Source organism: Myxocyprinus asiaticus, chromosome 3 (genome assembly GCF_019703515.2).
Source record: "Myxocyprinus asiaticus isolate MX2 ecotype Aquarium Trade chromosome 3, UBuf_Myxa_2, whole genome shotgun sequence".
Classification (NCBI taxonomy): domain Eukaryota; kingdom Metazoa; phylum Chordata; class Actinopteri; order Cypriniformes; family Catostomidae; genus Myxocyprinus; species Myxocyprinus asiaticus.
The window spans coordinates 5,294,831-5,318,923 of record NC_059346.1 but is presented as its reverse complement, the minus strand read 5'-3'; the positions used below and the strand labels follow the sequence as shown (position 1 = coordinate 5,318,923).

Here is a 24,093-nt window from a genome sequence, read left to right as displayed (position 1 = left end):
ACCTCTCCGCTTCTGATGGCCATGATCGCGGTCTTACGTGCTTTGGCACTGCCCACGCGGGGACAGCGTTCGTGGACGGGTCATTTTCTCACTGCGAGAGCGTGAACTTGCAACGTTGCGGTCGCGGTTTATCCTTCGTTAGAAGGAAAGACCACCCCAGCGGCTCCCCGCCTCGGTCCTTCTACCTATGGGTTTGAGGCCGTGTTGGTTAGAACTGGAGGCGATTTGGGGATCCCAATGTGAGCCACTCCACTGGGTAACTCCCCACAGCCCTCCCATTCCCCAGTATGCTCGTTTGCCCTGCTGGGATGAGACCGCTGGCTTGTCTTCAGGGATCAAACGATCTCGTTTCAGCACTCGCGAAGTGGATGAGCTCTCGATTGCAGCATCGGTGAGTGGGCTGTCCAGTCTGACGTTGAGGACTCTACTGGGCTTCCACCTTCGGGTGTGGTTGCCCAGTCGCAGCCTTGTCGTGCAGCTGGCAGCCATGCTTGCCCAGGTGGCTGCGTGTGTCGGGCTGGAGTGGAACCCTCCACCCCCTCTGAACCCTCGCAGCCTGACGATTGGTTCCTGGGCCTGGAGCACCACTCATGGCCGCGCCCTGCCCCGGTCCCTTTCTTCCCGGAGGTGCATGAGGAGCTCACGAGGTCGTGGCGGGCACCTTTCACTGCCTGGACCTGGTCTCTGAGCTCCTCCGCTCTCACTACCCTCGATGGTGAAGCTGCCAGGGGGTACTCAGTGATCCCCCGGGTGGATAAGGCGGATGCGGTGCACCTGTGCCCGCAAAACGCCGCCACCTGGTGGGGCCGCCTGAGACCCCCATCCAGCACCTGTAAGGTTATGTCGTTTCTGGTGACTAAGGCCTGCGGTGCCGCTGGACAGGCCACCTCAGCCCTTCACACCATGGCTCTCCTGCATGTTCACCAAGCCAAGGTGCTAAGAGAACTGCACAAGGGTAGTTCTGACAAGGGATTGATGCAGGAGCTGCACTCGGCGACCGACCTCACTCTCCGGGTGATGAAGGTCACGGCATGGTCTCTCGGGCAGGCGATGTCCACTCTGGTGGTCCAGGAGCACCACCTATGGCTTAGCCTGGTTGAGATGAGAGAGGCTGACAAGGCACAGTTCCTTGACGCCCCCATTTCCTAGGTCAGCGTGTTCGGCGACACATCGAGGACTTCGCCCAGCAGTTCTCGGTGGTGAAAAAACAGACGGAGGCTATACAGCACATCCTGCCCCAGAGCGGCTCAAGACCCCACACCCCGTCTGCTCATCGCCAAGGGTGTTCTCCTGCAGCAACAGCACCGGCCCCGGCGTTGAGCCCACTGCAGGAAGCAGACGCCACCCATCTCACGGCCGCCAAGAACCCAAGGAAGGCTTCACTGTACCCCTGAGATGGGCGACACAGGGATGAGGAGATCCGCTTCTACGGAGCTGGTAGACAGACCACTCCATCCCCCAGTGGAGGGCCGGGAGGAGAATCTTTTGTTTCATTGTTCGCCGTATGCCCAAGAGGCTGCGGTACCCAAAACTTCAATGAGATGAAGAAAGGGTTTTACAGCCCTTACTTCATCGTACCGAAGAAATCTTGGACCTGCTAGTTCTGAACTGGGCCTTGCACAGACTCCCCGTTCAAGATGTTGACACAAAAATGCATTTTAGTGAGCGTCCGACATCAAGATTGGTTCGCGGCGGTAGACCTGAAGGATGTGTACTTTCACGTCTCGGTTTTACCTCGACACAGACCCTTCCTGTGGTTTGCTTTTGAGGGCCAGGCTTACCAGTACAAGGTCCTCCCCTTCGACCTATCCTTGTTCCCTCGCGTCTTCACGAAGGTCGCAGAGGCAGCCCTTGCCCCACTAAGGGAAGTAGGTGTCCGCATACTCAACTACCTCGATGACTGGCTGATCCTAGCTCACTCTCGAGAGTTGCTGTGCATACACAGGGACCTGGTGCTCAGGCACCTCAGTCGTCTAGGGCTTCGGGTCAACTGGGAAAAGAGCAAGCTCTCCCTGGTTCAGAGCATCTCTTTTCTCGGCTTGGAGTTGGACTCAGTCTCGATGATGGCGTGCCTCACAAACGAGCGCGCACAGTCAGTGATGAACTGTCTGAAGGCGTTTAGACAGAAGACAGCGGTTCCACTGAAACTTTTTCTCCTGGGGCACATGGCATCCTCTGCGGTTGCCACACCGCTCGGGTTGATGCATATGAGACCGCTTCAGCACTGGCTTCAGACTCGAGTCCAGAGATGGGCATGGCACCATGGGACACATCATGTGGTCATCACGCAGATCTGTCGCCACCTCTTCAGCCCTTGGACCGACCTTGCATTTCTACGGGCAGGGGTTCCCTAGAGCAGGTCTCCTGGCGCATTGTGGTTACGACGGACACCTCCAAGACGGGCTGGGGTGCCGTATGCAACGGGCACACAGCCACCGGCTCCTGGACTGGCCCGCGGCTGTGTTCGCACATCAACTGCCTTGAGTTGTTGGCAGTACTGCTCGCCCTGCGGAGTTTCCAGCCGTTGATCCAGGGCAAGCATGTGTTGGTCCGGACGGACAACATGGCGATGGTAGCGTACATCAAATGTCAAGGCATGTCACAACTCGCCACCGTCTCCTCCTCTGGAGTCAGCAGCGCCTCAAGTCGCTACGAGCCACTCACATCCCAGGTGACCTCAACACCGCAGTGGACATGCTGTCATGACAGGTTACGCTCAGCTGAGAGTGGAGACTCCACCCCCAGGTGGTCCAGCTGATTTGGAGTCGATTCGGCTGAGCACAGGTAGACCTGTTTGGAATCCTCCCACTGCCCACTTTGGTACGCCCTGACCGAGGCACCCCTCGGTATAGATGCGCTGACACACAGCTGGCCCCCTGGACTATGCAAATATGCGTTTCCCCCAGTGAGCCTACTTGCACAGACCCTGTGCAAGGTGAGGGAGGATGAGGAGCAGGTCTTCCTAGTAGCACCCTACTGGCCCACCCAGACGTGGTCCTCACGCTCATTGCGACAACCCGGAAGGACAGACAGGAAGGACCTTCTTTCTCAGGAATGAGGCACCATCTGGCACCCATGACCAGACCTCTGGAATCTCCACATCTGGCCCTTGGATGGGACGTGGAAGACCTAAGTGGCCTACCACCCGTGGTGATAGACACGATCACTCAGGCTAGGGCTCCCTCTACGAGGTGCCTGTATACTTTGAAGTGGCGTCTGTTTGCTAAGTGGTGTTCTTCCCGACGCAAAGACCCCCAGAGATGCGCCGTCGGATTGGTGCTTTCCTTCCTGCAGGAGAGGCTGGAGGGGCGGCTGTCCCCCTCTACCTTGAAGGTGTATGTAGCCACTATAGCAGCACACCATGACACAGTGGACGGTAAGTCCTTAGGGAAGCACGACCTGATCATCAGGTTCCTGAGAGGCGCCATGAGGGGATGAGACCGCGTCTGACCTGCAGGCGTTTTCTGTCAGCGAAACGTGCCTGGAGTTCAGTCCAGGCTACTCTCACGTGATCCTGAGACCCCGACCGGGCTATGTGCCCAAGGTTCCCACGACCCCGTTTAGGGATCAGGTGGTGAACCTGCAAGCGCTGCCCCAGAAGGAGGCAGAACCAGCTTTGGCATTGCTGTGTCTGGTGTGTGCTTTACACATCTATTTGGATTGCATGCAGAGCTTTAGAAGCTCCGCACAGGTCTTTGTCTGCTTTGGTGGACAGCGGAAAGGAAGCGCTGTCTCCAAACAGAGGATTGGCCACTGGGTCAATGATGCCTTCGTGATCCCAAGAGTGACCCCTAGTGTCACTACATTGACACAACGTCTTGTTCCCTCCATCAGGGAACGGAGGTTACGAAAGTAACCAGGACGTTTTATTTTTTTCTTGTCAACAGTATGATTTAATACAAATGTTTAGTTATTGTCATGATGTATATTTTTCCTCTCATATTCGTTATTTATTTGAAAAAAAACCCCTTCATCAACAAAGTTTTTATCAGTGATTTTGTTAATAAAATTAACTCTGGTCATACGGCTTTGGAACTACATGAGTGTGAGTATATAATGACAGAATTTTAATTTTTGATTAAACTAATTCTTTAAAGTTAGTGAGTGAACTACATCTACACATATTACTTTTATAAACACTGATGAGCCAAAACATTATGACCACCTGCCTAATATGCTGTTGGTTCTCCACGTGCCGCCAAAACAGAGCTGACCTGCCAAGGAATGGCCTCTAGAAGACCCCTGAAGGTGTCCTGTGGTATCTGGCACCAAGACATTAGCAGCAGATCCCTTACGTCCTGTAAGTTGCGAGGTGAAGCCGCCATGGATCGGACTTGTTGGTCCAGCACATCTCACAAATGCTCAGTTGGATTAAGACCTGGGGAATTTGGAGGCCAAGACAACACCTTGAACTCTTCATCATGTTCCTCAAAACATTCCCGAACAATGTGTGCAGTGTGGCAGGGCGCATTATCCAGCTGAAAGAGGCCACTGCCATCAGGGAATAGCATTGCCATGAAGGGGTGTATGTGGTCTGCAACGATGTTTAGGTAGGTGGTACGTGTAAATTTGACGTCCACATGAATGGCCAGACCCAGGTTTCCCAGCAGAACATTGCCCAGAGAATCACACTCCCTCCACCGGCTTGTCTGACTTGTGCCACAGTAGACCTTCTGTTGGTTCAGACCAGATGGGATAGCCTTCGTTTCCCTCATGCATTGATGAGCCTTGGGCGCCCTACACCCTGTCAACAGTTTGTGGTTTGTCCCTCCTTGGACCACTGTCGGAAGGTACTCACCACTGCTGACCGGGAGCACCCCACAATCCTTGCCGTTTCAGAGATTCTCTGACCCAGTTGTCCGGCTATAACAATTTGGCCCTTGTCAAAGTTGCTCAGGTCTTTACTCCTGCCCATTTCTCCTGCATTCAACAGTTTGACTATGAGAACTGATTGTTCACTTACCATCTAATCTACCCAGACCCTGATAAGTGGCCTTGTTAGGAGATGATTAACGTAATACACTTCACCTGTGAGTGGTCATAATGTTTTGGCTCATCGATGAATGTAATATATGACATTTCATTAAAGTCGATGTTACCTGGCGTGCTTTCTTAGTTTTTTAGTACTTTGCATGTAAATAAAGAAATTAATTTAATGTTCCTCGATCAAAGTATACCTGTACAGATTGAGGTGCAGGCGAGTTTTTGGATGGCCTGTCCATCACACGGTGATCCTCCGTTTAAAGGTGCAGGATTGGTGCAGCTACGAGTCCTTTTCTGAAGGCCCCGCCCACAGTGGCTGTTACACGCTGACCATTCTGTCCATGTTGACCAGCCTCCATTCACTATGGCAACACACAAAAACACAGTCATTAGGGTCATAAAATCTACACTTTAAAAGTAAATGTTCATCAATATTTGGAGCACTTAATGTTCACCAAACATTCCCTCATTTTTACTGTGACATTACAGGGTCATTTGCTATTTGAGCTGGCGGTGACCGTTGGCAATGTAACAAACTTGAGTTGAGTTTGGGAGCAAAGACAGCGGAGCATGCTGTACATGACGGGGTTCTTTAAAGCAGCAGTACATAAATGGTTTTCTAAAGAGGATACAAAACTCTTTGTAGAACTTAAATCCAACATGAAACGGCATTTGAAACCCATTTAACATCCATAATGTGATGTTTTTCTGAGTGAAACAGAACATTAAATTAACAAAATATGTGAGGCAGTTCCTGATTTCATCCATCTGGAATTTATTGGATTGGGATGTGGAGGCTAAAGGTCATGTTCACCTTTGAAAGCATCTCGACAAAGACGAAGACTTTCATATCTTTGGATAGATAAAGGTATAAAATAGATAGATATATACTTTAGATTGAGAGAGACAGAAAGGAAAAGAAAAAGAAAGGAACTGTGCTGTGAGCAGCTGTGTTTGGTATGTGAGAGTTGATATTGCAGCGGACGGATCCTTTTACCTTAACACACACACACACACACACACACAAACACAGCTGGAGTGTTTAACTGTACTATTGTCAAGAGGTGAAGCTCTTTCCATCTGACTCTTTCCGGAGAAACACACAGAAGCTCTTAAACTCTTAAACTGTGTCAATCCCTCTGCAGCGATTAACTTTCCACACTCCCCTCTCAGAGTCTCCACAGCTCTCTCTCTCTGTGTGTGTGTGTGTGTGTGTGTGTAGATTAGCTGTAAGTAGATTCCTCCCTTTCCTTCCCATATTTCTCATATCAGAGTAACAAGACAGAGCAGCCAAAGAGCAAGACACGTTCCAATGCCTCTTACTTTCTCTGTTCATTAGGAATAATTCAAACACATGTAAGATTTTACATTTTTTAAGGAAATGTGAGTGGTGTTCTTTAATTATAAAAGAATAAAAATGTATCCCTAGATTATTTTTATTTTTTTAAATACACAAAAAGTTATAGTCCCATTTATAGTAAGCCACTTACAATGGTAGTAAATGGGGCTAGTTCATAAATATTAAAATACGAACAGTTTCAAAAGTATAGCCACAAGACATTTTGCATGTTAACATGATTTTATTGTGATAAAATCAGAGATTTATCGCTGTTTACCAGATTACAGTGTTTACCAGGGTTATGTCAACATGACAACTAGGTAGTAATATTGGCTATAACTTTACAAAGACAAGGTTAGTAAGCGACTTTATCACACTAAAATCATGTTAACACGTATAATCTTTACATCTTGTGGCTATACTTTTGAAACAATGTGTATTTTAGCAATTATTGATTGGCCCCATTCACTTCCATTGTAATTGACTTATTGTAACCACCATTGTTTTCTGATGAGGGACAAGTTGAAATCGCTATATGTAATGCATAATTTAATTTCATTTAAACCGACTGATCTCGGTTCAGAACACTTTGGGCTGTCAGTAAAGGGTTAAACTTTTGACACACTGAGTCATGTGACAAAATAACAAGGGGCTGACCACAGCGAAGTTTGTCTTCCTTTGGAAGAAATGCCAACAAAACTACATCTGGTAAGAAACGTAATTATGTTTTTACATTGAAACCTGTTTAAGTCAAAATATTAGAGTCTCTAATTTCATTTGATATGCCATTTTAAAAATTTGACAGATTTATCGTGAAACGCCACGCTGCTAAACACAATGTACACTAATGTGTACTTTAGCAAATGTTTTCCCTAGAAATCTTATATTTACTGGGCATTATCACATTGAGAATTAATCGGTTCATCCAAAAGCTAAAAAAATTATGCTTTCTGAGGCTTTATATGGAATTAAGATGAAAATAAGGTCAGTGAAGATAGACAGCACACTGGAAGTTAAGTCATTCACTAAATAGGAAGCATCCTATAGCTTCCAATGCAGCTAAGTGCATACAATCTAAACTTCCTATCAAAAGTTCAGTTTCAGGCTGCAGATGATGTTTGGACCACTCAACATGTTTGGCAGACATGGGACAATGATAATCAGTACATAGATTCAGAATTTATAATGTACAATTTTATTATAACATGGTTGGCAGTGATTGGATGATGCTGGTCATTACTTTGAATCAGAATTAATTATGATAATTTCTGATGTAATGTCTGTAACATCTCAAAAACATGAACAACAACACTCCTGGAAACATAAACAATTTGATAAAAAAAATCTGACTTTCTATAGCTTGGTATTATTTAAAATTTCACAACTTAGTCCCGCTGTCCACATATGTGGACATACATTTTTATCTAGAGTCTTTTTTTTTTTTCTTTTTTTTTTTGCATGTTTATTAGGTGCTACTATTGAAATTGAAAATGCACACAGCAGTAACACTCGGACCACAAAAGGAATCTAGAGTCTATATATATATATATATATATATACACACACACACACATATACATATACATATACATATACTCACTGGCCACTCTATTAGGTACACCTGTACATCTAATTATTCATGTGATTATCAAATCAGCCAATTGTGTGGCAGCAGTGGAATGCATAAAATCCTGCAGATATGGGTCAGGAGCTTCAGTTAATGTTCACATCAACCATCAGAATGGGGAAAAAATTTGATCTCAGTGATTTGGACCATGGCATTATTGTTGGTGCCAGATGGGCTGGTTTGAGTATTTCTGCAACTGCTGATCTCCTGGAATCTTCACGCACAACAGTCTCTAGAGTGTATAGTGAATGGTGCGAAAAACAAAAAACAACCAGTGAAAGCCAGTTATGCAGACAGAAATGCCTTGTTGATGAGAGAGGTCAACAGAGAATGGCCAGACTGGTTCGAGCTGACAGAAAGGCTACAGTAACTCAGATAACCACTCTGTACAATTGTAGTGTGCAGAATAGCATCTCAGAATGCACAACACATCAAACCTTGAGGCGGATGGGTAACAATAGCAGAAGACCATGTTGGGTTCCACCTCTGTCATTAAGAAGCCGTTTTCACCTACAGAACTGCCGATTGATAGATGTTTTTTGTTTTTCGCACCATTCTCTTTACACTCTAGAGACTGTTGTGCTTGAAAATCCCAGGAGATCAGCAAAAATACTCAAACCAGCCCATCTGGCACCAACAACCACGCCACGGTCGAAATCACTGAGTTCACATTTTTCCCCCATTCTGATGTTTGATGTGAACATTAACTGAAGCTCCTGACCCGTATCTGCTTGATTTTATGCATTCCACTGCTGCCACACAATTGGCTGATTTGATAATCACATGAATAATTAGATGTACAGGTGTACCTAATAGAGTGGCCAGTGAGTGTATATACTGTGTGTGTGTGTATATATATATATATATATATATATATATATATATATATATATATATATATATATATATATATATACAGTATTCTGGTTTTACTAATCATCCAGTAGTCTGATTAGTTAGAAAAATAATACCTTACCTCTCCTTAATATGCCTCACGATTTGAAGTGCCATTGATGTCTGTAGCACAAACAGGACAGGTGTGGGACATGTTTATTATACGGTACACAATTTAGTCCTCAGGGTTAGGAGTTTGTTCAAATTCCTTCCCTAAGTATAAGTGGATAACAGTGCTGCTTGCCTTATCAAGCACCACTAAATACCACATCATTAAATACACACACTCCCACATGCTTGTTTTTGTGGCAAAGCTAACTTAACACCCCGTATTAGCAATTTGATCTCAACCGTGACATCTCTTGTGAAAGTTGACCGAACCTCAAAAACACTGAGTCACTAAATCCACTTTGATGAGGAGGAGATGATGCCAAAGAGAGGCACTCGAGAAAACCTCTGTAATTTCTGAAGGATCTGATACCATATACGACACAAACATAGTCTCGCTCTGAGAGAGCTTTAATCTGAGAAGATCAGCAATGAAAACAAGACAACCCACCAAAGCACCCAAAATCCCAGGGGGTGAAAATGTTCCTCTTTAAAAGAGTCACTGTTATTTCACTGATTAATGCATCCTAACACAAATCTACATGCTTACACTGAGTTGTAATGGTAGAAGTCCAGACATCCTTGTTTCAAAAACAGTTTGATAGCAAGGTTTGGTGCCTTCAAATATGCAAACAAGTATGCAAATGTAGATGGGTCATTCTCTGTCAACTCAACCAGAGATCCCTGGCTCAAAATGTGTTTTTTATTTTGCTTTTCCTGGTGAAAGAAATAGATAAATGCTGACGAAAGCCAAAAATATGAAAATTACATTTGGGTCACTGAAGGGTTCAGAGGAAAAAAGTATTTTTGGTTCTAGCCCATATGGTTTCAGAGTTATAAGAGACAATGTAAATGTACTAATTATAGCGCCACCTAGTGTCAGATGGATGTGTGTGCGCACCTGAGGCAGACAATGCATAATCAGAAAATCAGCACAAATACAGTAGAGTTTCAGCATCTTTAGGGTTTGGACCCCTCTTGATGCATTCCAGAGCTTTTCAGATGTACATTTCTGAAATCCCAAAACTAGATATATTTATTGCACAAACTGAAGACCCACATGTGTTGCTTATTCTTAATAATATTTTTGGAGATTCTGCCATAATTGTTTTTATGTGAATAAATAAATGTACATTTCTAGTTTCAACATTATTTTTTAATTCAGACCTTTGTTTTGTTGGACAAGAAAAACTAACTTCACACCATGAGACCAGCATTTGGTTTTTTCGACCATTGAAAATGGGTAAGATTTTACAATTTACGGATGGAGCCACATTGCAAGTGCCTTATCTATGGTATTTAACTTTACAGGGTCTTAAAAATGAAGATGCAAAATTCAAGTTTGTTCAGAACCAGAATCTAAATGTATATTAAGATAAAAATGTTATACATCTGGAGTTATAGGCACTCCAACTTTGGAAAAACAACACTATCAAAGTGTTTTTTCCCCCTTGTTGGACTCGCGCCACTGGCATATAATGCAACAATGGGTACTGAAGTCAACTGATTTTAGTAACAGTCTACCAATCTGTGTTTAAAAATAAAATAATGATGCTGACACTTTTCTAAGGTCAGTTTTTGTCCTGTAGTTTTGCTCCAAATCATAGGCGAAAATTGTCATTTTGACCCATCTACGAAATAATGGATTACTCTATAAATATTGATACATGGCATTTAATATTTTGGATTTCATCATCATTTATGTTGATCTTACTTCAGAATAAATTAAATTAAAAAACAATCAGCCAGGGAAGTTTCTGAAATTTAGTTGATTTGACATGAAGTAACCCAGATGAGAAAGCTTGGCCAATGTATTTGTTTTTTAAGATTTTATTAATTTCCATGACTTTTTCCATGACCCAACTTTTTATCAAGAAGAAAACCCAAGGAAAATGTCTTGAGAAAACATTTCCTTTTGCTCTCCATTTTTACTCTCTGTTATATAGGAGAAACAAATGAAATATTAAACAGATCTCATTGGTGATGTTTTTCCCCTATGGACTAGAACAGATCATAAAGTAAAGAGAAACTAGAAGAATTCATTCAGAAATCATCAAGCCATTTTCCCAAGATCAAAACTGGCACATCATATCAATACCTTCAAGGCAACAAACTCACATATTCAACAAAAGCTCCTATTGAACAGAAGCATTAGTCTGGAGTACAAATGAAACATTAGAACCACTGAATACTTCAGTGAAGACCAAGTTCACAACTCCAAAGCTTTTTAGTGCGATACATGTCACGCTTTTGGAATGTAGGTCAAGAAAGAGAGTGGTTCTGCTTTTCACATTCAAAACAGACAATTTCCTATCGTTCAAAAATGATGACAAGCTGTTAAACATTCACCTGTGCCTGAGACGTGCTTTTGTGTGAGTGTTTTTACAGATGTGAGAGTAATTGATATGTGTCTGTGTGCAGAGACATGTGGCGTGAAAGATGCAAAAGTTCCGCACGCACTCGCACAGCTCCTGTCTGAGCGATGATCAGCAGGTGGCAGCGAGGATTTTCGAGATGTTGGAGTGTTTGCGCGTGTCTATGTAAGTGTGTGTTCTTTTCTTAGGAGAGGCAATCAAAATTTCCTCGATAAGACTGACACACACTCAGATCTTTTCTGTGTATGTATTAATTAACATGTTGAGATGTAGACTGCGAACTTTAACACAAACAACATTCTGAAAACTCTCTGATTTTTCAGGTTGAAACTGTTATGAATAATTTAGGAAAGAATTCACTATGTCTGAATTACACCCGCTAGCTCACATATGCATGTGCTGTCTGCATTGTTTTAGCACCAGATTCACTAAAGGAATTATGTACATCAAGTAACAGTGCAAACAAGCGACAAAAATCTATGCTGAACGCAATTCCCCATTTAAAGGCTAGTTTGAGTGTGAAGTTGGCAAGTAGGTAGCAGACTACCGCGATATGGCACACTTTACTGGGACTAAACAAATTTCCATTTACATGCACACTGATATGCTGGTAACTACCAAAAATCAGCGTATTAAAAAAAAAAAAATCAGACAACGCAAGAAAACTGCCTTTACATTAGACTTGAAATAATCGGTTATTCTCTGCTTTTTGACATTAAAACTTAAACAGTAATGTGCACAACACTTGTGCACATTGGATAAGTGGTAAAAATGGCAGTAAAAGTGTTTACATGCAAAGCAAAATCGGTGTAATGGGCAAAAACGTATGTGTGAAGATGTATTTGCTTAAAATACTTCATACCTTACCTCGAAAAAGGAACACCGTTTGCATGACCTTAAACATTGTCACCATATCAAGCATTATCAGTGTAAGAATGTGTATGAAAAACACGCTCATTATCACTGGCAGTTATGTTGCATACCATTTGAATTCCAAGTCGAATGTGGGATATTCCTAATTGATATTTCCGTCTTACTACCAAAAAGACATTCCATTGAGATGTTCCAATTTTTAAACTTCAGTGCTAAATTTTGTAAGGTGTTATAGTTCATAAAGTGTTTGAAGTTAAATTAACTGTTGAAAAATGTGAAAAGATGAACACAAAGAAGCTAAAAGGAATTTCAAAACAGCGTTCAACTCGCAAGAGCTTCAAAAAACAGCCTGATATCAAGTAAATTACTTGACTGTGGCGACACTTTTCAAAATATTGTTACATGGTTTATTACATGTATCGCAGCAGTTCCGAGGTGAAATGAAAGTTAAAAGTTCTGCCGAACAGATGAGGTTTTTATGGTTAATGCTCTGTTGAGTTTTAAATGAACAAAACCGACCACCCTACCCTAAAACTTAAACCTAAACCTAACTAATAGTTTCATAAAAAGCAAATGTGAGATGAAAAATGCAATTGCTGAAGCAACCATGTCATTTTGAGCTGCTTCTATGACACTTTCTGCTTACGTGTTGACACGTGTGCTCTTTAGGACTCGTACCCCAGTCCTTTACATCACAAGTGCAACACTTTATCAATTGAGCTACCATGCAATTTGATCACATTTGAACAAACTTGTAAATGTAATTTGTTATGTAATGCAAACACTCAAATGTAAGCATTACAAGTCATGTGCTATAGTGAAAGTGTTTAGAAGTTATAAGATAGCATTGCGTGAGGAACAGGGTGAAAAGTAGGTGTTTGTGAATTGACAATCTGTCATTTTACTCATAATTTGTGTGAAAGGGAAAAAGGTCATTGTTGTTGTAACGCCTCTAGTGTTCATTTCAACAGGAAACTGCTGCGATACGTAAAACGATCCCTTTTCGAACCATTTTTTTAAAATGTAGGAATAGTAACATGATTCTATGAAATCAGGCTGGTAAAAACTAACACTGTACAGCAACAGCAGAGACAATACTCACCATAGACAATAACTGTAGCCGTTGTACTGCGTCTCTTAGCAACAATATTCTTAGCAACGCAGGTGTAATTAGCGGTGTCTGACAGTCGTGCCTGTTTGATGATCAGGTTGTGATCGATAGTGATGTAAAAATTCCGATCGTCTGCAGGATCGATAATCTCTTCGTTCTTCAGCCATTCCACCTGCAAACACAAAGAGAGAGAAGGAAACATGTTAAATCCATCATATGTAGCTATACCTTATGGGCCGAATGACTGAAGACATGAAATATCAGAATGTCCACAAACATCGCTGTCGCTCTGCACCAAACCCGCTTATGTGCTTCAAATAATCAGACTTTTAAGTAATTTCGTAAAATGATAGAACATATTTTAAGAAAATAAATGTGGGGACATTAAAAGTATATAACAAGCATGGCATACAAAATTGTGAGGACATTTGTGGATGCAGCATTGAGTAAACAAAATGGCCCACAAATATTGAAAATACTGAAGGAGAGACAGGTCAGGATTGGGTCTGACATGGTCTGAAGAGCAGCTCAAACACGTCAAAAAATTAATAAACACAAATTTTAGTGCAAAATGTGTCGTCAAAATATTTGCTCGGTTTACCTGGAAAAATAAATTATTGTCAATTTGAAATGCACACACACACACACACACACACACACACACACACACACACACATACACACACACACACACATATATATACTGTGTATATATATATATATGCTGAAAGTAAATTGTGTTAACTTTTTGGAGTACACATGAGGGCTCAACAATAAGGATGGCCTGCTGAAAAAAAAAAAGAAAAAAGAAACCAAAAAAGATCAAACTGACACTTGCCCCATCTTGTAAGTGTTGCATTGCAGGTAAGTCTTACATTCAGTTGTATGTGCTGTATTGAATATTGTTGTTGACAATTGTGCTGATTTAAACTTGTAGCCAGGGGTTAAATTGGCCTTCGACATAACTGTAAAAAAAAAAAAGAAAAAAAGAAAAAAAGGCAGCTGATTTTTCAACCCATTCCATATCATATCAAGTTTTTGTTAGAACCATTTAACATGTTTTGTCCTCATTTAGCATGTGGTTTTGCTAAAAAAACTTTTATGCTTTGCTCTGATCAGTTGCAAATGCTGGTAAAGATAAATATTTGAGAGCTGCACAATTCTCTAGAGCAGCACAAGATAGTGCAACTCTGAATACAAATGCACGGTCCACTTCTCCATTGCGCCGCTGTCTGCTCTCTGTTACCTATAAATCGTGAAATATGCAACTGCGCACCCATTTCTGTCATCCAGTAATTTGCAGATTAAGTTTTGCTTGGTTGAATAACTGGCAACCGGAGGGGTTTTGAATCCAGGACCACTCACATAAAAGGCAAAGATCATACTATACTAATACACTCAAGGGGGTAGATTTAGTTTGAACATTCGGGGGGTTGTATTGTGAGGCAGGGGTGGGGGTGAGGGGTAACAAGCTGTACTTGCTAGTCTTGATTATTGGGGGGTAACCCCCCCCCCCCGCTATAACAAAACATGGTTAGCCTACAACAGTAATGGTTACTTTGGTATTACTATGGTAAAACCATGATTTCCACCCAAAGCTATGGTTACACTTTATACAATATTACTATAATAAAAACCAGTTAAACTATAGTACTTGTATAGTAAAACCATAATAACCACAAAATTATGATTTTTATTATCTTTTTGTTTTCCTGTGTTATCACTATGGTTTCAATATGAATATCATGGTTAAAATATGGTTACTGTTGTAAAAACCTGGTAAATTTATGCCAAGGGAACGCAAAACTATTGCAAGGGAATGAAAAACTTATTGCGAGAGCACGTAAAACTATTTCAGAAAATAAACTCCCCCACCTCCAAACTCCCAATTTAACCCCTGCTTGTAACCAAAGTAACGTTGTCTAGCTGGCTAACAACATAGATGAGGTTTTGGCTTGTGATAGTCTTGGAAACATCAGTAAGAACAGGTTAACATTGGAAGCCAATCAATAATGTTTTGCACCTTGTGCACTGAAAAAAATATGATTTGAATTTGTATGATTTAATCATGTACATCAGTTCCAGATGAATCATTTAAGTTTCATCAACATATTTTTTTACTCTTGGTTTAGCTCATTCATTCTTTGTCAGAAAACATAATGGAATAAGGTTAATATTAAATTAATCAATTAAGTAGCCCCAAAATGATTTAATGTGTCCCTAACACGATTCATTTCCTTAGTTAGACATACTATTTTTGTGTCACATTACTGATTTATGTTGTAAGGTTATGCTAGTTAGCTAGCTTTTAGCTAGCAATAGCATACATTAGCATGCTAAATGCTATGTAGTAATTGCTCACTGAGTAAAGCAACATATAGCATGCACTTTGTGTACCAATTCCTCAATCTAAGAAAAAGCTCCACTCTTCAACACAATGGTAACCATTAATAACAACATTAAAGACTATTAAGTGTCCCCCTTTTCTCATCTTGTTGGAAAATGCATAAAATAACACTTAATTTCTAATTTTTACTCTCCGCATCAAGTCCCATGCAAAGAATGCAGCAAAGCATGCCCAAATCCCCTTGCCCATGTTGTTAAACATACTTCATTGGTTCACATTCACCCTACATAATGTAATCTAGTATGCATGCACATTTTAGAGAAATACATTAATCGAGAGCAAATAAAACAAGTTTAGAACTGAAGCACAAATTCGTTGTGTACATCAAAAATAAAATGATTTAGTAAATTGGACAACCTGCGTTTTTCCATTTTTTCAGTGTGCCATCATTTCCCAGCAAAAGTGTTTCGAAATGTATAGCTAACGTGGCGGTACATTATAGCCGTATAATTTCCAGCTATTAAAAACCTAGTCATTTGTTTGGAAAGAAAACACAACATTTAATGAAATATATTCAAAACTTTAGGTGGTAGGGGAAAGTGAAAATGTTTTCAGAAAAAAATGCTTACTGCTTAAAATGAAGCAGTATAATCATGCAGCAGACAGATTAGAACAGCTTTTGTGTCTATGGGTGAGTCGATGATGCCTTGTTACAGAGCTACATATTTCTCCACACACAAACAGAATAATAGATGAGAAGTAAATGTGTGTGTGTGTGTGTGTGTGTGTGTGAGTGTGTGTGTGTGTGTGTGTGTGTGTGTGTGTGTGTGTGTGTGTGTGTGTGTGTGTGTATGTAAGTGTGTGTGACAGCAGTGTACCTGAACGGCACTGAGAGCTCGGCTGGAGGGAATGGGGTAAAAATACCAGCCGCTCATTGGCTCAGCAGGGGGGCAACTCAACCAATCAGCAGCTCACGCTTTCCAGCTGTGACAAACATGGCGCCCACATTATACTTCACACACACATTTCCCTGTGCACTTTATCTCGTTACATCTGCATGTAACCCAAATCCCAGCTGTCAAACTAAACCCTAAGATTATTGTATTGTCATATTGTTATCTCATAGAGCCTCAGCAGACTCATATTGTTTTCCTGCTGTGCTTGTTATGGCAGTGCAACACCTGTTTCAAATGAATCTTTATCTAAAACTCCACCTGATTCAAGTTTGGCAAATTGCATACACAATTTTGCGAATGCAAAACACAAGAACATGTACATACATTTCCAGTTAAATGTTTGGACACCACTGACTGAATATGCAGTACTGTGCATAAAATATTTCACAAAAACATTTGTCTTAAGATGGTTATTTTATATCTTCTGCTTTAGTGTGTCAATAGGAAGTATTCATTTTAGATTTCCAAACATGTCTTTTGCAAATAGAATAGAATAGAAGTAGAACAAGGAGTCCTGCAACAGATGGCATGGATCTCAACCTCACTGAGTCAGTCTGGGATTACATGAAAAGACAGAAGCGATTGACACAGTACTGTATGTTACTTTTGATCATGAAGACCTTGTGATTTAAAGTTTTATACTTAAATGCTTCAAATGTAATTTTTGTAGGCAAATGTAAATTAAACATAAATAAGTTGTTCTTATATCAGAGATGTATACTCATAGCTCATGTAGAAAGTCATAGCAGGTGCTCCAGGGGTATATTTTCAGTGATTTGTTTACTGTATTGTATGTAAAGCATTTTTTATTTTTTTTTATTTTTTTATGTTTAAGCTTAGATTTTAATAAGTAAGTAAAAGTAAAAATGTACAATTTTACTAAACAATTTGGATAAATTAGCTTAAAAAAAGGTGACTTTAGCAGAAAGGTAAGTACTGTAGTTTGCATCCCTGGCTTACATGTATATGTGAATTTCTTTACAAAATTAACATGTTTATCTCCAGTGTTTCCCACAGGATTTTGTGAGACTGTAGGGGGGTCCGGGGGTATGCTCCCCTGGAAGAAAATGTTGTACATTTTAAAGTTAAATGAATCAATCTGGTGCACTTTGAGAGCAAAATTAAGAGGCTAGACCTATGAAGAACTTTGTGCTCTTGTAAACAATTATGTGCTCTAGTAGTAATTTAATCATAAACACATTGGTTGTATAGATATGAATGGTGATGGCACGGGCCTACACAGTCTAAGTAATTAATGGGAAACAGTGAACTCTGAACTGAAATAAAATGCAGCATACATGGGAACTCCTTCAATTCTGTTTAAAATGCATTCCAAGTCAGTGCATATTTCCCATACTTTAATTTGTTATTTAATAGTTGAGTGTTTCTTCAACTTTGGGGCAATTTCATGTCCATGATTTTTATAAAATTAACAGATTTCTTTTTGTTATATGAAGGTCTCATTAAATTAAATTGTAAACTTTTTTCCAGGCTTTACCAAACTTTATCATTTATTTTTGGTACTTTTCAAACACCTTTTATGTATAGATTTGACTGTTTTAGGCTTGTTCCAAACCCAGACTTTCAATAATTAAACTATGAAAATGCATTATAACAATAAGAATATTACATATTTTAAACTATCATGATATATTCTAGACAAAGAATGAAATAAGCATAAATCATTTCAATGTTTATCTTGTGGAAATCATTTCTATAAATTTTTCAAAAATGACAAATGTTACACTTTGTGGCGTCATTTTCACCACACCAAACAATAGACCATAGAAATATGTAGGTGTATTGCCTACGTATTTCCGCTAAAATCTCAGTGGCTACGCGAACTTCTGGTATAGTATTCTCCAAAAGCAAGCTTTGGTAGTAGCAAACTCTTTCATATTTCAATTAACTATCGATCAAAGCTAATTTTATATATATATATATATATATATATATATATATATATATATATATATATAATTATTAACTATAGTAAACATAAAATTTTAGTATATTACTATATATTAAAACGTCCTGGTTACTTTCGTAACCTCCGTTCCCTGATGGAGAGAATGAGATGTTGTGTCGATGTAGTGACACTAGGGGTCACTCTTGGGAGCCCCAAACACCTCTGATTTTGAAAAAAGGCCAATGGGAATTGGCGAGTGGAATTTGCATGCCACTCCCCCGGACATACGGGTATAAAAGGAGCTGGCTCGCAACCACTCATTCAGGTTTTGTGCTGAGGAGCCGAGACAAGGTCCAGGCCATTTCAGCGGGTAGTTCAGTATTGTGGCAAGAGGGACACAACGTCTCGTTCTCTCCATCAGGGAACGGAGGTTACAAAAGTAACCATGACGTTCCCTGTCTGTCACTCACTCAACATTGTGTCGATGTAGTGACACTAGGGGTCCCTATACGAAACACCACAATAAGCTGAATTGTGTTATGTGGACTGGCGGTGCGAGACGGGCAGACCGCTGTGTGCCTCGTAGCCAGCGCACCAGGCCGTCACGTAACCTCCCCCAACGCTCTTATGAGTGTTGAACGGTCCATTCGGGGACAAGTCAACTGCCCAAAAAAATAGAGACAGGCTAGCCCAGGCGTGGCCTCTTTTCCTCTTTTTTCTCCCCAAAAAGAGTGGAATCTGTTTACCGACCGGGGGCCATAAGTGTCTACGTCGGGGGGGGGGTGTCACTCCCAAGGAGAAGACACCACGGAGACCACACCCCGCATATTTGCGTAGTCCTGGGGGCCAGCTGTGTGCCAGCATGTCTATACCGAGGGGTGCCTCGGTCAGGGCGTACCATAGCTGGCAGTGGGAGGATTCCCGGGAAGCAAACAGGTCTATCTGCACCGAATCAACTCCAAATCAGCTGGACCACCCATTCTCCCCTGAGTGAAACCTGTTGTGACAGCGCATCCGCTATGGTGTTGAAGTCGCCCGGGATGTGAGTGGCTCGCTGCGAGTTGAGGCGCTGCTGACTCCAGAGGAGGAGATGGCGGGCGAGTTGTGACATGCAACGGGAGCATAGACCGCCTTGGCAGTTGATGTACACTACCATCGCCGTGTTGTCCATCCGGACCAACACATGCTTGCCCTGTATCAACGGCCGGAGCCTCCGCAGGGTGAGCAGTACTGCCAACAACTTGAGGCAGTTGATGTGCCAACATAGTTGTGGGCCAGTCCAAGAGCTGGCGGCTGTGTGCCCATTGCATACGGCGCCCCAGCCTGTCTTGGAAGCATACATCGTAACCACGAAGTGCCTAGAGACCTGCTCTAGGGGAACGCCTGCCTGTAGAAACGCTAGGTCGGTCCAAGGGCTGAAGAAGCGGTGACAGATCGGCGCGACGACCACGCGATGTGTCCCGCAGCGCCATGCCCATCTCGGGAAGCCAGTGCTGAACCGGTCTCATATGCATCAACCCGAGCGGTGTGGCCACCACTGAGGATGTCATATGCCCCTGGAGCCTCTGAAAAAGTTTCAGTGAAACGCCTTCAGACAGTTCAGCACCAACTGTGCGCACTCGTTCGTGAGGCGCGCCGTCATCGAGACTGAGTCCAACTCTAAACCGAGAAAAGAGATGCTCTGAACCGGGGAGAGCTTGCTCTTTTCCCAGTTGACCCGAAGCCCCAGCCGGCTGAGGTGTGTGAGCACCAGGTCCCTGTGCGCACACAACACATCCCGAGAGTGAGCTAGGATTAGTCTTGATGCGGACGCCCACTTCCCTTAGCGGGGCAAGGGCTGCCTCTGTGACCTTCGTGAAGATGCGAGGTGACAAGGACAGGCCAAAGGGGAGGACCTTGTACTGGTACGCCCGACCCTCGAAAGAAAACCGCAGGAAGGGTCTGTGTCGGGGTAAATCCGAGACATGGAAGTACGCGTTCTTCAGGTCTACCGCCGCGAACCAATCTTGATGCTGGATGCTCGCAAGAATGCGTTTTTGCATCAGCATCTTGAACGGGAGTCTGTGCAAAGCCCGGTTCAGTACTCGCAGGTCCAAGATTGGCCGCAACCCACCACCTTTCTTCGGTACAATGAAGTAGGGGCTGTAAAACCCTTTCTTCATCTCGGCCAGAGGGACAGGGTCTATCGCACCCTTATGCAGAAGGGTAGCGATCTTTGCACCCAGGGTAGCGGCGTTCTCTCCCTTCACCGAGGTGAAACGGACGCCGCTGAACCCGGGTGGGCACCTGGTGAACTGAATCGCATAGCCGAGTCGGACGGTCCGGGTCAGCCATCGCTTCCTGCAGTGGGCTCCACGCCGGGCCGATGCTGTTACTGCAGGAGAACGCACTTGGCGACGAGCACACAGGGTGCGGGGTCTTGAACCGCACCGGGGCAGGATATGTTGGATAGCCTCCATCTACTGCTTCACCGCCGAGAACTGCTGGGCAAAGTCCTCGATGGTGTCGCCAAACAGGCCAACCTGGGAGATGGGGGCGTCAAGGAACCGTGCCTTGTCAGCCTCCCTCATCTCGACCAGGTTGAGCCAAAGGTGGAGCTCCTGGACCACCAGGGTAGACATCGACTGCCCGAGAGACCACGCCATGACCTTCGTCGCCCAGAGAGCGAGGTCGGTCGCCAAGCGCAGTTCTGCATCAATCCTGAGTCAGAACTACCCTCGTACAGTTCTTTTAGCGCCTTGGCTTGGTGTACCTGTAGGAGAGCCATGGCGTGCAGGGCGGAGGTGGCTTGTCCAGTGGTACTGTAGGCCTTAGTCGCCAGAGACGACGTAAACCTACAGGCCCTGGATGGGAGCTTCGGGTGACCGTGCCAGGTGGCGGCGCTCTGCGAGCACAAGTGTACCGTGAGCAACTTATCCACCAGGGGAATCACCGAATACCCCCTGGCCACCTCACCATCGCGGGTAGTGAGAGTGGGGGAGCTGAAAGACTGGGATCGGGTAGTAAAAGGTGCCCTCCATGATCTTGTCAGCTCCTCATGCACCTCTGGGAAGAAAGGGACCGGGACGGGCGCAGTCGTGAGCGGTGCTCTGGGCCCAGGAATCAATCACCGAGCTGTGACGGTTCGGGGGAGAGTGGAGGGTTCCACTCTAGCCAGATCCTCACGGCTGCCTGGGCAAGCATGTCCATCAGCTCCGCGTCGGCCTGAGACTGGGCAACCATACCCGAAGGAGGAAGCCCAGCTGAAGCCTGAGGCTATTTGACTCAGGTGGTAGAGTGGGTTAGCCACTAATCACTGGGTTGGTGGTTTGATTCCCAGCCCACATGTCTCCACATACCGAAGTGTCCTTGGGCAAGACACTAAACCCCAAGTTGCTCTCAATGGCAGGTTAGCGCCTAGCATGGCAACCATGCCATCATTGGTGTGTGAGTGTGTGTGTGAATGGGTGAATGAGTAACAGTGTAAAGCGCTTTGAAAACCGCTAAGGATAAAAAAGTGCTATATAAGTGCAGACCATTTAAATACGGAAGCAATCGTGCATGGAGTCTATTTTGCCCCACATATACTATATATAGTTGAAGACAGAAGTTTACATACACTTAGGTTGTAAGTAATTAAAACAAATTTTTTAACCGCTGCACAGATTTAATATTAGCAAACTATCATTTTGGCAAGTCGTTTAGGACATCTACTTTGTGCATGACGTGAGTAATTTTTCCAACAATTGTTACAGACAGATTGTTTCACTTTTAATTGACTGTATCACAATTCCAGTGGGTCAGAAGTTAACAGTGCCTTTAAGCAGCTTGGAAAATTCCAGAAAATTATGTCAATTTAGACAATTAGCCAATTAGCTTCTGATAGGAGGTGTACCTATGAAGGCCTATCTTCAAACTCAGTGCCTCTTTGCTTGACATCATGGGAAAATCAAAAGAAATCAGCCAAGACTAAAAAATTGTGGACCTCCACAAGTCTGCTTCATCATTAGGAGCAATTTCCAAACTCATGAAGGTACCACGTTCATCTGTACACACGATAGTACACAAGTATAAACACCATGGGACCACGCAGCCATCATACCGCTCAGGAAGGAGACACATTCTGTCTCCTAGAGATGGACGTAGTTTGGGGCGAAAAGTGCAAATCAATCCCAGAACAACAGCAAAGGACCTTGTGAAGATGCTGGAGGAAACAGGTAGGCAAGTATCTATATATTCACAGTAAAATGAGTCCTATATTGACATAACCTGAAAGGCTGTTCAGCAAGGAAGAAGCCACTGCTCCAAAACTGCCGTAAAAAAGCCAGACTACAGTTTGAAAGTTAGTGGGGGACTTTTTTGAGAAATGTCCTCTGGTCTAATGAAAATTTTTTTTAACTGTTTGGCCATAATGACCATCGTTATGTTTGGAGGAAAAAGGGTGAGGCTTGCAAGCCAAAGAACACCATCCCAGCCATGAAGCATGGGGGTGGCAGCATCATGTTGTGGGGGTACTTTGCTGCAGGAGGGACTGGTGCACTTCACAAAATAGATGGCATCATGAGGAAGGAAAATTATGTGGATATATTGAAGCAAAATCTCAGGACATCAGCCAGGAAGTTAAAGCTTGGTCGCAAATGGGACTTCAAATGGACATTGACACCACGTAAACCTCCAAAGTTGTGGCAAAATGACTTAAGGACAACAAAGTCAAGATGTTGGAGTGGCCATCACAAAGCCCTGACCACAATCCACTAGAAAATTTTTGGACAGAACTGAAAAAGCGTGTGCGAGAAACGAGGCCTACAAACCTGACTCCATTACACCAGTTCTGTCTGGAGGAATGGGCCAAAATTCCAGCAACTTATTGTGAGAAGCTTGTGGAAGTCTACCCAAAATATTTGACCCAAGTTAAACAATTTAAAGGCAATGCTACCAAATTCTAACAAAGTGTATGTAAACTTCTGACCCCCTGGGAATGTGATGAAAATACAATGTGAAATAAATCATTCTCTTGACTATTATTTTGACATTTCACATTCTTAAAATAAAGTAGTGATCCTAACTGACCTAAGACTGAAAAAACAAGTTAAAAAAAGTTGAACTTTATGCAAATGAGCAGAAATGCGATTCGACGATCACCAACGAACCCTATCCACATTTCCAGGTTTGGGTCGTGGTAGTAAAATATAGAGGGTTAAACTTGTATAGCAGTGAATGGGAGACCATTTTTTTTTAATGAGAATTCTTTCTAGAAATCCAGAGAGCTAAAAGTGCCTGAAGTCGAAGAAATACTAAATTGCTATAGCAAGCATCATTGTTACTATTGCTCATACATAAGGGTTAAGAATTTGAACAAACCACTAATACAAAGTATTACACTTTGACACGTTATTAAATCTCAAATGATTCAGCTTGTTGACAAGAGGTGTGCTGCTACGTTTCTAAGGAATCAGACTTACAATTTTTTGTCTGGTGGATGATGAAACAGGCAACAAAATCCTATAGACTTGGGGATGTTTAGTTTTTTTTTTTACTTAGTGAGCCACCTAAAACAGCCTAGCAACCACCTAGCGACCAAATAACAGCACA

The 24,093-nt window shown here is 42.8% G+C and overlaps 1 protein-coding gene across 1 annotated transcript in view; it reads right to left on the bottom strand.

Moving 5' to 3' along the window:
- Positions 1 to 24,093, bottom strand: part of LOC127428256 (netrin receptor UNC5C-like) — a 205,641-nt gene that overhangs the window by 69,585 nt on the left and 111,963 nt on the right. Inside the window, exons 5-6 of the mRNA XM_051676479.1 lie at positions 13,302 to 13,482; positions 5,178 to 5,345 (exon numbers count right to left, since the gene is read on the bottom strand). Of these exons, the coding sequence (XP_051532439.1) occupies positions 5,178 to 5,345; positions 13,302 to 13,482 (349 nt within the window). The remainder of the gene's footprint in view (positions 1 to 5,177; positions 5,346 to 13,301; positions 13,483 to 24,093) is intronic.